The following is a 12,232-nucleotide window of genomic DNA, read 5'->3' as shown; positions in this document are numbered from 1 at the left end:
AATTGAACAAATACCATCTTATAATTCTGCTCATCTGTGCCATCTTCTGTAATGTCTTGAGGTAATCAGCTAGTCTATTAATACACTCATTGAATTTAACACAACATTCCAAAAAAAAGGTAACTTTTTACACTAAATTCTTACCATCAGATTCCGAAGCAGCTCGAAATATCAAGTAACTACTAGGCAGTGGTTGAGTTATGGATCCAACAGCTTCACCTTTAGGACCCTTGAAAACAAAGTTACATTCAGTGAATTATACGCACTATTTGTTCCGTATAATACCTCCTTAAATTGAATAAATATACAAAAATTGGGGATGTTTTCATTAGAACAATGCAGATTAAGGGACGAAATGACAGAAGAGTTTAAAATTATGAAAGGATAGGACAGGGAAGATAGAAACAGATGGCTTATCAGCACTAAGTAAATATGCAAGGAAGCACACTAAAGCCATCTGTACCAGAAAAAAATTGGGCATTTTGCTCATTGGCTCAAAAGAAGCAACTTAAGCATACGGAGTTACTAAAATATACAACCGTTTGAAAGGCACAGAGCTCAACCAATCCTACAGTTGCACGCATAACAGTTACAAGATAAACACTTTTTTTTTACAATTCTCCATAAACCCATTATAGTGACCCACACAGTTGCAAGTGCAGTATTACATATTCCCATACCACCTCTTCCCCTGGGGGTCTGGGGTTTGAGTTCTGCTTCAGTCCCAAATTGAAAATTTCACACTGATGCTCAGGAAAGAAAAAGTATTGCATTTAAACTTCAAAAATGAGAAAAAAGTTAAATGGGGCATACTATTCATAAATCAGGTTAAACAAATGGGAATGACAACAGGAAAGATAAAAGAATGAGGGGAAAAGGGGAGAACAGGGGGAAAGAAGCTTTTGCTTTAGCAGTATATAGTTATTATAATAACAAAGCTACTATTATATTTCAGTAAGTTTAATTTTGTATGTTAGAGCTCGTTTCTGTGTCAGTGTATATAAAATCAGTGAATGCTCTACAATTGCTGGAGGCCTAAGGGGCAAGACATCTGTTTTTATCAAGTAAAGCTGGACTAAAAGCCAAGGGTCAATGAGCTTTGTATATTAAAACAACGATCTAAAACACTGTGGGGGGTACAAATACAAAACAAAATCAAAGATTTGATTTACACAGGAAAAAAATTTATAAACCTATTAACAGCTCATTTTCTGAGTGAACACCTGCAGATATGAAACATAGAAAATAGGAGCAGTAGGAGGCCATTCAGCCCTTCGAGCCTGCTCCGCCAGTCAATATGATCACGGATGATCCTCTATCTCAATACCATATTCCCGCTCTCTCCCCATACCCCTTGATGCCTTTTGTGTCCAGAAATCTATCTAGCTCCTTCTTAAATATATTCAGTGACTTGGCCTCCACAGCCTTCTATGGTAGAGAACTCAACAGGTTCACCACCCTCTGAGTGAAGAAATTTCTCATCTCAGTCCTAAATGTCCTATTACCTGTTTCCTGAGACTGTGACCCCTCGGTCTGGACCCCCCCCCGCCCCCAGCCTGGGGAACCATCCTCCCTGCATCCAGTCTGTCTAGCCCTGTCAGAATTTTATATGTTTCAATGAGATCCCCTCTCATTCTTCTAAACTCGAGTGAATACAGGCCGAGTCGACCCAATTTCTCCTCATTCGACAGTCCTGCCATCCCAGGGATCAGTCTGGTGAACCTTCGCTGCACTCCCTCTATGGCAACTATATCCTCTCTTAGATAAGGAGACCAAAACTGCACACAATACTCCAGGTGTTGTCTCACCAAGGTCCTGTATAACTGCAGTAAGACATCCTTGCTTCTGTACTCAAATCCTCTTGCAATGAAGGCCAACATACCATTTGCCTTCCTGACTGCTTGCTGCACCTGCATGTTTGCTTTCAGTGACTGGTGTACAAGGACACTCAGGTCCCTTTATACATCCACATTTCCCGATCGATCACCATTTAAATAACATTCTGCCTTTCTGTTTTTCCTTCCGAAGTGGATAACTTCACATTTATCCACATTATACTGCATCTGCCATGGATTTGCCCACTCACTCAACTTGTCTAAATCGCCTTGAAGCCTCTTTGCATCCGCCTCACAACTCACGATCTCACCTGGTTTTGTGTCGTCAGCAAACTTGGAAATATTACATTTGGTTCCCTCATCCAAATCATTGATATATGTTGTGAATAGCTGGGGCCCAAGCACTGATTCCTGCAGTACCCCACTATTCACTGCCTGCCACCCTGAAAACGATCCATTTATTCCTACTCTGTTTCCTGTCTGTTAACCAATTTTCAATCCATGCCAGTATATTACCCCCAACCCCATGTGCTTTAATTTTGCACACTAACCTCTTATGTGGGACTTTATCAAAGGCCTTCTGAAAATCCAAATAAACCACATCCACTGGTTCTCCCTTATCTATTCTACCAGTTACATCCTCATTCCACCAGTTACATGAAAAAAGGTAAAATCTCAAGACCAAATTTTGCAGTGATGCAGTTCAATTCTAAAAGCACCTTGCACATCAAGACATCAAGGCTCTGTCCAGCCCTGTTGCACAACTATTATTCATTGTTGGAAAGAGAAAAGATGCCTCCACAAACCTTAACGGCCCAAATGGACTGTTCCAAAGGGTGAAAGACTTTAAAACAGAAGCCGTCCTTCTTTGATGGCCGTTCGATGAGCTCACAAGCGTTCAGGAGCACCGTTCCCACCCATTGACCATTCTTTAGGGTTTTGTAGATCAACAACACTCCAGGCTTCAGTACACACCACAGCTTTGTCCAACTCTTTAAAGTTCCACGAATCTGAGAAAAGATGAAGTACATTTTTGTTTAACTAAAAAGATCAGATGATCAAAAAATCATTTGCCCAGAGAAATCTGAGTGAATATACAAATCATATTCTCACTGGGATGACATCGCCGTTTTCTTTGATTTAAAAAAAATTGTAATAATTCACCCCGAAGCTGAAAACAAAGGAACATCCTTTACTGATGATAGATCAAGGTCGGCAAGGAGACTTGCTAAACATATAATGAATTCCTTTCATATTTAAAAAAAAAAATCACAATATTGCTTGTGAGTTATCTAGTCTGCTTCACATGCAACAACTCCCACATCCCTCAGCTAGGCATGATATATCCTATTTATGGTGTGCGAATGGTCATAGAAGAACAAAAAAAACCCCAGAAAACCCACTGAGTAAACCAAGTACAAGACAGCCCTGTGTGAAGCAACATTTATATCACATGCAACCTGAATTAGATGTCACTTGGGGCCATGCATTTTCCAATTGCTTCACTAGTCACTTTCTATTAACTGCTCTGACATTGTGGCCGTTTCATGATGACACCACAAAGCTACTTAGCTGTCTAAGATTAACTTAAATTTTTCCCAACATTTACTTCCAATAATTGGCCCATATAAGTAGTTCCCAATCTCAGTTGAAATGCTCATTGTCTGTTATCATGCCTGATAATGTACGTGAATTTCTAAAAAGAGCCATGTATACAGTATGCACAAAAGATATGAAATATAATATTTCACCAGTGAAAACGACAACACTCAACATCATGAGTTAACACCATTACCCACTTTCTTCTCTCCTCTCTTGAAACATGACTCTGCCTGGAGTATCGTTCCGGGGCACCTGCAGCCTTCCAATACCTCGCACAAGTGACCATTCCTCATGCGTGAATGTAGACAGCATCAAGAGGTTACTCGCGGTGGGGTTCATCACAGTACTATCCAGCTGCACTGCAATCGATCAAGATGTTCACTGAAACTAACCTATTTACTCACCTGTTCAAGCCCAACATCCTCTCTTCCCTACACAACCTAGTGAACTTGCAATGGTAAGTAAACTGAATGTATACAAGACTAGGAGCAACAGGTCGCGTCCACTGGATGCTCCACTTTTCTACAAAGTTTGAACAACCTGATAATGGGTGGTGTAACTGCAGGCACAAGGAAGCAAGCACTGTTCTTATACTTGGGGTTCAATATTGTTTGGATCACCAATGTTAATCCCTGCAAAACAAGCTGGGTACTTTCTGGAACCTCAAAATCAATCCCGAACACGCTAATTGTTTTTTTAAAAAAAAAACAGTAGTACATAGTTAACTCCTTTCAGAAAAGAACTTGCATTTACTTTTAAATAGGCCCCCAAGCTATTTGCAAGTGTAAATTTCAGCAATTTTGAGTGATCTTACAGTGGTGTGGTTTGCTGTTTTAGCAATCAGAGAAAGATCCAACTCCACAAGCTAATGAAACTTAAATGCACTTAATTCTTCAATTTCCCTTTTCAGGCATTCTTATCCATTACAGCGTGCTACACACATTCTTACAGATTACCAAGACATTTCAAATCAGCTTAGGTTTCCAAACACCAGATATGGTTTCATTGAAAGTGACGGATATATAGGACAGATTACCTGCCAGTTGTGAAACTGAGTATTACATGACGGTATCAAAGAAATGGGAGAAAGTGAGTTGCAAACAGAGGAAGAAACAAAAATGAACAAATGCCTTAGTTTAGTATGATCCACTAAGGAAAGCCACTTTTGCACAAAAAGCCTCAATAGTGAGAGAAACCACGTAGTGAGTTGGCGTGAATATTTTAGCACAAGCGTTTGACTCATCAACAGCAAGCTCTTCTTCTATAGCCCAAACTATATACTCATTCATTACAAGCCTCTTCCTGTTTTGACATATAAATGAACAATGCTGCATCATTGTTGTCAGAGTCAATCTTTTCTCTGTTGGCTTTCCAAAGGCTAAATATCCATGCAAACCGGTAAGAAAAATTACTCCTATCTGTATAGTAGGCAATGGAAGTTAACATGATGATAAAAGGTTAAGTGAAGTGTAATAATGTTAAGGTTTGAGAGAAATAAGGCAGATTAAGCAGAAAAAAAATTTAAAGAATGGGAAAGAAGAGAGAACGAAGAATTAAGCAATGACAAGTGAGCAGAATTAAGGTTTTGTAGTTTTATATTCCAGTATGAAAGCCCAATATCTCAGCAGCTTTGTTACTGTCAGTGTTTACTTCAACATCACAGTGTCTGAGTTGAAAATGCAAAAACAAACAGAAGGCCCGGGGAAGAGAGGAATTTCTCTCAATTTGCTGGCAAGTTAAAGATTAAAAATTAAACTGATCAATGTTTGTTTTGCAAACATGCCTTGCAAAGGGTTTGTTCAGCAATATTCATGATTTTTGTAGTGTTCACAGTTCAATAATTGCAATACAAACTGCCAGTTTAGTTATTTTACAAACTACAAATATTTGGAATCAGTGTGGTTTGCTGTTTTAGCAATCAGAGGAAGATCCAACTCCACAAGCTAATTAAACTTAAATGCACTTAATTCTTCAATTGCCCCTTTCAAGCACTCTTATCCATTATCCAATAATGCATCCAATAACCTGAAGAGGGATTTCCAACTGTCTTACAGGTGATGAGACAAAATGTTCCAACGGTAATTACACAACAGCACAGCAGATGATTGCAGAGCAGCATGGGGCAATGAATGAAAACAGATTTTGGTCCCAACAGATCACTGCATCTTGCATAGTGGGCAGTGTTGTCACCTGGCTGGTTTTTCCTTGCCCCAACCCTAAACGTCGGATCTGCAGCCTGGCTAGGGAGAGCATAGTGAATGGCCTATTAAAGCCCAACTTCTCTGTCTCTCCCCAAACAGCAACACGATAGCTGCAAAAGAGAAAGTGTGTACGCAAACACGTGAGGGAGAGCATGAGAGGGAGTGAGACAAAAAATGAGTGGAAGAGAAATAGAAGTGAAGGGGATGAAGAGAGAGAGAAATAGAAACATAGGAACAGGAATAGGCCATTCAGCCCCTTAAGCCTATTCTGCCATTCAATTAGATAATGGCTGATTTGTAAATAGAAGGGAAAGCTGACAAAGCAAAGTTGGTAGACGTCAGTATCATTATCCCAGTGGGATGGGAGGGGAACAAGCACCATCAGTCTGAGTAAATAGAGCACCATACCATGTTTGCCATCAGTTTATTCAAGAAAGATTTGGAATAGGTTCTACTATATTCCAATCAGATTGAGCAGAATGAATATTTAGAACTCATCAACACATTGGAGAGCTAGAAAGATTTTTGTTACATTTGTGTTCTATTCTTCTGGAAAATTCATAGGAAAGGTGGCTAGCAATCATTTCTGAAGCACCTGTTTTGTATATATTGGGGGACAAAGACTGACCTATAGAGTAATAGTTGGGGGGAGGGGGAGGGGGCGGGGGGTGGTGGACAAGAAGCAAAAAATCATTTGTGATCTTGCTTTAGAGAGGAATCAGTAAGTTGGTCGGCCCAGGCATTAGGGAAATGTCTGGATCTACAATTTACACCAAATCATGTTTGACAAACCTACTGGAGTTTTTTGAGGATGCAACTGGTAGAATAGATAAGGGAGAACCAGTGGATGTGGTTTATTTGGATTTTCAGAAAGCCTTTGATAAAGTCCCACGTAAGAGGTTAGTGTGCAAAATTAAAGCACATGGGATTGGGGGTAATATACTGGCATGGATTGAAAATTGGTTAACAGACAGGAAAGAGAGAAGGAACAAATGAGTCTTTTTCAGGGTGGCAGGCAGTGAATAGTGGGGTAGCGCAGGGATCAGTGCTTGGGCCCCAACTATTCACAATATATATCAATGATTTGGATGAGGGAACCAAATGTAATATTTCCAAGTTTACTGACGACACAAAACCAGGTGGGATCGTGAGTTGTGAGGAGGATGCCAAGAGGCTTCAAGGCGATTTAGACAAGTTGAGTGACTGGGCAAATACATGGCAGATGCAGTATAACATGGATAAATGTGAAGTTATTCACTTCGGAAGGAAAAACAGAAAGGCAGAGTATTGTTTAAATAGTGATAGATTGGGAAATGTTGATGTACAAAGGGACCTGGGTGCCCTTGTACACTAGTCACTGAAAGCAAACATGCAGGTGCAGCAAGCAGTTAGGAAGGCAAATGGTATGTTGGCCTTCATTGCAAGAGGATGAGAGTACAGGAGCAAGGATGTCTTACTGCAGTTATCCAGGACCTTGGTGAGACAACACCTGGAGTATTGTGTGCAGTTTTGGTCTCCTTATCTAAGAGAGGATATAGTTGCCATAGAGGGAGTGCAGCGAAGGTTCACCAGACTGATCCCTGGGATGGCAGGACTGTCGTAAGAGGAGAGATTGGGTCGACTCGGCTTGTATTCACTCGAGTTTAGAAGGATAAGAGGGGATCTTATTGAAACATATAAAATTCTGACAGGGCTAGACAGACTGGATGTAGGGAGGATGTTTCCCCTGGCTGGGGAGGGGTCCAGAACCAGGGGTCAGTGTCTCAGGATACAGGGTAGGATATTTAGGACTGAGATGAGGAGAAATTTCTTCACTCAGAGGGTGGTGAACCTGTGGAATTCTCTACCACAGAAGGCTGTGGAGGCCAAGTCATTAAATATATTTAAGAAGGAGCTAGATAGATTTCTAGACACAAAAGGCATCAAGGGGTATGGAGAGAGAGCAGGAATATGGTATTGAGATAGAGGATCAGCCATGATCATACTGAATGGCGGAGCAGGCTTGAAGGGCCGAATGGCCTACTCCTGCTCCTATTTTCTATGTTTCTACATCTTTCAATTCAAAGTTGCTCAGGTTGAGAGAACTCCATCTTTGGGAGGGGGAACATGAACGGGGATCATAATATTGTTTATTTTCAAAATGGTCTTCATTGTTGATGGTATTTTTACTGGTTTGTGTTTAGTTAAGTGCGGATATCAGTCTTATTATTCATTTTTATTTACAATGAAATATTGGAAAATAAGTATGGTATAAACAGAATAAACAATGAAGATCTCTGAACACCCTGGTATATTACAAAACTAAGATCTTCCAAATAATTTTTATTTACATTTCTATGTTTATTATATGAATTAAATCTGTGAAATAATGCAACTTCCCACAAATCTGCATATATGTCAGGTAGCAAAGTAACAATTGCTAATACAGTATCAACTATAGCTCTTATCACACACACCTTTAGCCAATCTGCCATCACTATTACAGATGGATCAGTAATGCTGCTGAGCAATTCTTTTGTGGCTCTCTTCTTTTCTTCTCTGTAGTTTTTCTTCTGAACCTGCAATTATAATAGCTGTTTAACAACTGCAATAAAACGAATGGAAATTTATGATATGCATGTAGGTCTGCTGCAACCAGACAAGTCCTAAACGTTTGAGCAAAGTCAGTGCTGGTATAGTGCAGTTGTATCTAAAAAAAAACTGAATAAAGGCAACAGAGTTTGCTCTCTACTACTACATGCATAAGGGGCAGTGAATGTGTAGAAGTGGAATCTGGAGCAGCAATTCTGTCAAGGGATTTAGATGACAAATTTGTTACTGATTTAGTAACTTGTAATCAACTCTCAGTATTTTTACATTTTTTTATATATATATTATTTATTCATCGTATTTATCTCTGCCATTGCATCTATTGAAGTTATGAGACTAAAACTCACAATTTATCTGTTTTATGGCATAAAACTATGGGCTATCACAGAATATTACACAGAATGTACAGCACAGAAACAGGCCATTCGGCCCAAATGGTTTATGCCCGTGTTGATACTCCACACGAGCCTCCTCCTATCCCTCTTTCTTTAACCCCATCAGCATATTCTTCTATTCTTTTCTCCCTCATGTGTTTATTCAGCTTCCTCTTAAATGCATCTATGCTATTCGCCTCAACTACTCCTTTTGGTAGCAAGTTCCACATTGGAACCACTCTGGGTTAAGAAATTTCTCCTGAATTCCCTTTTGGATTTATTGGTGACTATCTTATATTTATGGCCGTTAGTTTTGGTCTTCCCCACAAGTAGAAATATCTACCCTATCAAACCCTTTCATAATCTTAAAGACCTCTGTCAGGTCACCCCCTCAGCCTTCTCTTCTCTAGGGAAAAGAGCCCCAGCCTGTTCAATCTTTCCTGATAGAACTGAGAGATTATACCTGTTATCATCCTTGTAAATCTTCTTTGCACCTTCTCCAGTGCCTCTATACCCTTTTTAATAACGTGGAGACCAGAAGGTAAAAGTCTTGCATATGTTATGAACTTCACATCCACAAATCTTACTTTCTGTTGTCATGATTTTCGAGTAATGCTTTTAGGTCAACATTTGCAATGTGGAATGGCTATGTAAACATTTATAATTGGAATTCCTCTGAGCCTGCCAGGTGGAGTTGCAGTCTTCCTCTCACTGGTGGTGCCCAGATCCAAATGCCATTTTCTTTTTATACTGTTTTGCCTTTCTGCAAATGCTTCATTGTGTAACTTTTAAAATTTTTTAAAATTCTTTTGAACTTTTTAATCCTCTTTCCACTTACCCCCTGCTTTGTCCCATTCTGCTCCCCAATAGTTTCTGTGGTCTTCAGAAGCCTTTTCGTGTCCTGTTCTTCCCCCACTCCTCCTATCTTACTCTCCCACTGTCAGAGCCTTTCCTCCCTTTCCCTGTCATTACTGCTGATCTATCTCCACACCCCCTGCCCCCTCTTCCACCTGTTTCCACCAACATTTTTGCCTCACCCATTTATTTCTGCTGCCCACATAAACTTGTCCTTTGTCGTTACACCCTCCCATCAGTGGTGGTACTATTGGCTTCTCTTTTGAAGATGAAATTTGATACAGATGTTATCAGCATCCTTTCAAGGAACTGGGTTTGAATCCAGCCCAGACTGATGAAATCAAAATCTTGTCTCTCTGCTGGCTGTATGGGTTCTACTTAAAATAAATAACAGTCTCAATCCAGTTTCTAAAAGAGCCGGGGGCAGGGGGGGGAAACTGATTATCTCACTTCAGTAAGGTTGCAGGTATGGCTGGTGTGGGAAGTAGAAATGTCACACTGATGTAGTGCTTCTGGGACTGAAGAATATTGTAGGGGTAGAATACAGATTTAATAGTGATCCATTCTGAACTGTGAACATATATTTAAAAAAGGCCATAGGAACTAAATCTTCATTATTTTGAAGAATATAATGTCAATGCACAGTTATTAATAAATATACTGCTGTTTAAGCACTGCTACAAAGATTAAATTGTGAACAGCAATGGCTCAGTCTATTATTTATTTTAGTACTATTCATATAATTTAACATACCTTAAGAGACTCCTTTTTTGTGAGCTTACTCCCAGGAGAGATAAGATCCTTTTCTGTTCCATTGTAAAGCTTGGACTCTGACTGTGACCATGTAAAATAACACAATGAAAAATTGAGCTTTCAAATACTTAATTGTTAAGAAAAGAAATGGCTAACCTGGTTTATCTCCATGGAGATAAACACTAGCCATTATGATTGAGTGGAAGCACTGCAAAGGTACTTCCCATGTCCCTTTCCCTGCCTGCTCGGTTAAGTTTTCTGCATTTAAGAGTTAAAAGCAAATGGACCTATACAGGGCTTGAAAGACGCAGGATTATAAACACAGCCCACCCTTCCCCACAATATGCCCAGTCAAGAAGATGTTAAAATACATGTAATTCAGGCATTAGTAAAACAGTAAGGGGATTAATTACAGCAAAGTGTCTTAAAACATGAGCTGAGAAGTGTTCCGACGTACTCCCTTTGTTGCACAGGGACTGTGAAAGTTTATTAGGGTGCCAATATTAGAAAGGAAAAAAAGGGAATACTTGCATATACATAAGTTATATTCAAAATAATCCTGACCCGCCGCCCGCTCCTAGATCTATGTTAAACCCATACAAGCAATGTCGGTCGTACCCAGCTGTTCTTGTCTATGCTGAAATGCTGTCTAAAACTCTGCTGCAGAGTTGCTACTACATTTACTTGCAGCCCAAACCCAACACAAAGTTAGCAGGGTTGGTCTTCAGCATACTGGGGACCCTTCACTATAAACCGGCCAACTGACTAAATTGTTTTTTAAAAAAAAACCTTTTCCCCCTCAAATCCACCCCCTTGCCTATGAAAACTGACACTGATCTCCTAACCCTCAACAAATCCGATTATTGTGAAATGAGCTTTCATTAATAGCCCAGCTAAATTTAGTACAAGGGTCCACCATGCTAAGTGACCTCATAGGAGCTGAAAAACAATGTCAAAATCGTAGAATCTTGCAATGGAATTGGGGGGTGGAGAGGAGGGAAAACTGATGCGTCTTCATAAAGCTACTCCCATTACCACCACACATCCAGCAAAAATAGAATGGAACAAAATCAGACCTGATGAATTAACTAGGTAACACCATCACATTTGCCATATCCATTAATATGAGAGTCATCAATTCATCCATTGTGATAGAACACTATCATTCAGCGTGTGCACAAACCAAAAAAAATTTAAAAACAGAAACTGTGCACCAGGTCCTGCGTTAGCTGTGTGCAATGCCAGAGGTCTCCCAGCAGATTTACACTTACATAATATTTAACTTTCAGTTTGTTTTGGTCAGTGTGGAATTACATTTAACACCTTAATCAGCAGGATCAATTTTTGGTATCTTGTAGGATAAAGGATTCCAAATTATTTCTTAATCTAGAGGACGAAGAGGGTAGGAAGCATAAAGGGACACTGATTGGACTTGTGAACAACCTTACAAGAGGACATTAAAATTAGAAGCAAGGCAGAAATTAAATGAAACAGATGGTGAAAAAATACATTTTACATGAATAAGTTTTGAGGGAAGAGATATAATGTAATTGGAGTACCAGTGATTTAATTAAACTGGGGCATTCACTGGGAGATTAAAAAAAAAGCCAGGATACTGAATTTACCTCAGAGATAGATACAACAGAGCAGGAGGGGTGGCAATATGGTTGCTGGAGACAGAGTTCGATTGAAGTCAAAGCTGAAAAATGGTATTTTTTGCTATAAACCTCCTGGAGAAGGTGGACAATAAAATGTTGCAGAAAGGAATAGCTGCATAAAGCCCAGAATGTTTATCAAAGAGGTTATCAATTGCCAGAAACCATCTACAAAAAGAGCAGTGTAAAAACTGAGAGGTGTATGTTCCCAAGGGTCATGCAGGTCTGGTTCCTTACGTACTTTATTGATGAGCCAACAAAATGAAAGGCTATATTGCCAAAGGCAGTAACACAAAACACTCGACTTCAAATAACAGAATGCAAACTGAGTTGAAGTTTACTGAAGTATAAAATTCTATGGCAAATGG

The 12,232-nt window shown here is 39.6% G+C and overlaps 1 protein-coding gene across 9 annotated transcripts in view; it reads right to left on the bottom strand.

The window, feature by feature from the left end:
- osbpl8 (oxysterol binding protein-like 8) overlaps positions 1-12,232 on the bottom strand; it is a 122,355-nt gene that overhangs the window by 35,672 nt on the left and 74,451 nt on the right. For all 9 annotated transcript variants that reach the window (XR_010966170.1, XM_067999287.1, XM_067999289.1 and 6 more), the window contains 4 exons: positions 10,210-10,290; positions 8,095-8,196; positions 2,642-2,845; positions 145-229 (listed from right to left, as the gene is read on the bottom strand). Coding sequence is in view for 8 of the 9 variants with exons in the window: in XM_067999287.1 (XP_067855388.1) it covers positions 145-229; positions 2,642-2,845; positions 8,095-8,196; positions 10,210-10,290 (472 nt within the window). In the remaining variant the exon portion in view is untranslated. The remainder of the gene's footprint in view (positions 1-144; positions 230-2,641; positions 2,846-8,094; positions 8,197-10,209; positions 10,291-12,232) is intronic.

Source organism: Heptranchias perlo, chromosome 18 (genome assembly GCF_035084215.1).
Source record: "Heptranchias perlo isolate sHepPer1 chromosome 18, sHepPer1.hap1, whole genome shotgun sequence".
NCBI lineage: Eukaryota > Metazoa > Chordata > Chondrichthyes > Hexanchiformes > Hexanchidae > Heptranchias > Heptranchias perlo.
This window is presented reverse-complemented; position numbering and strand designations above follow the sequence as displayed.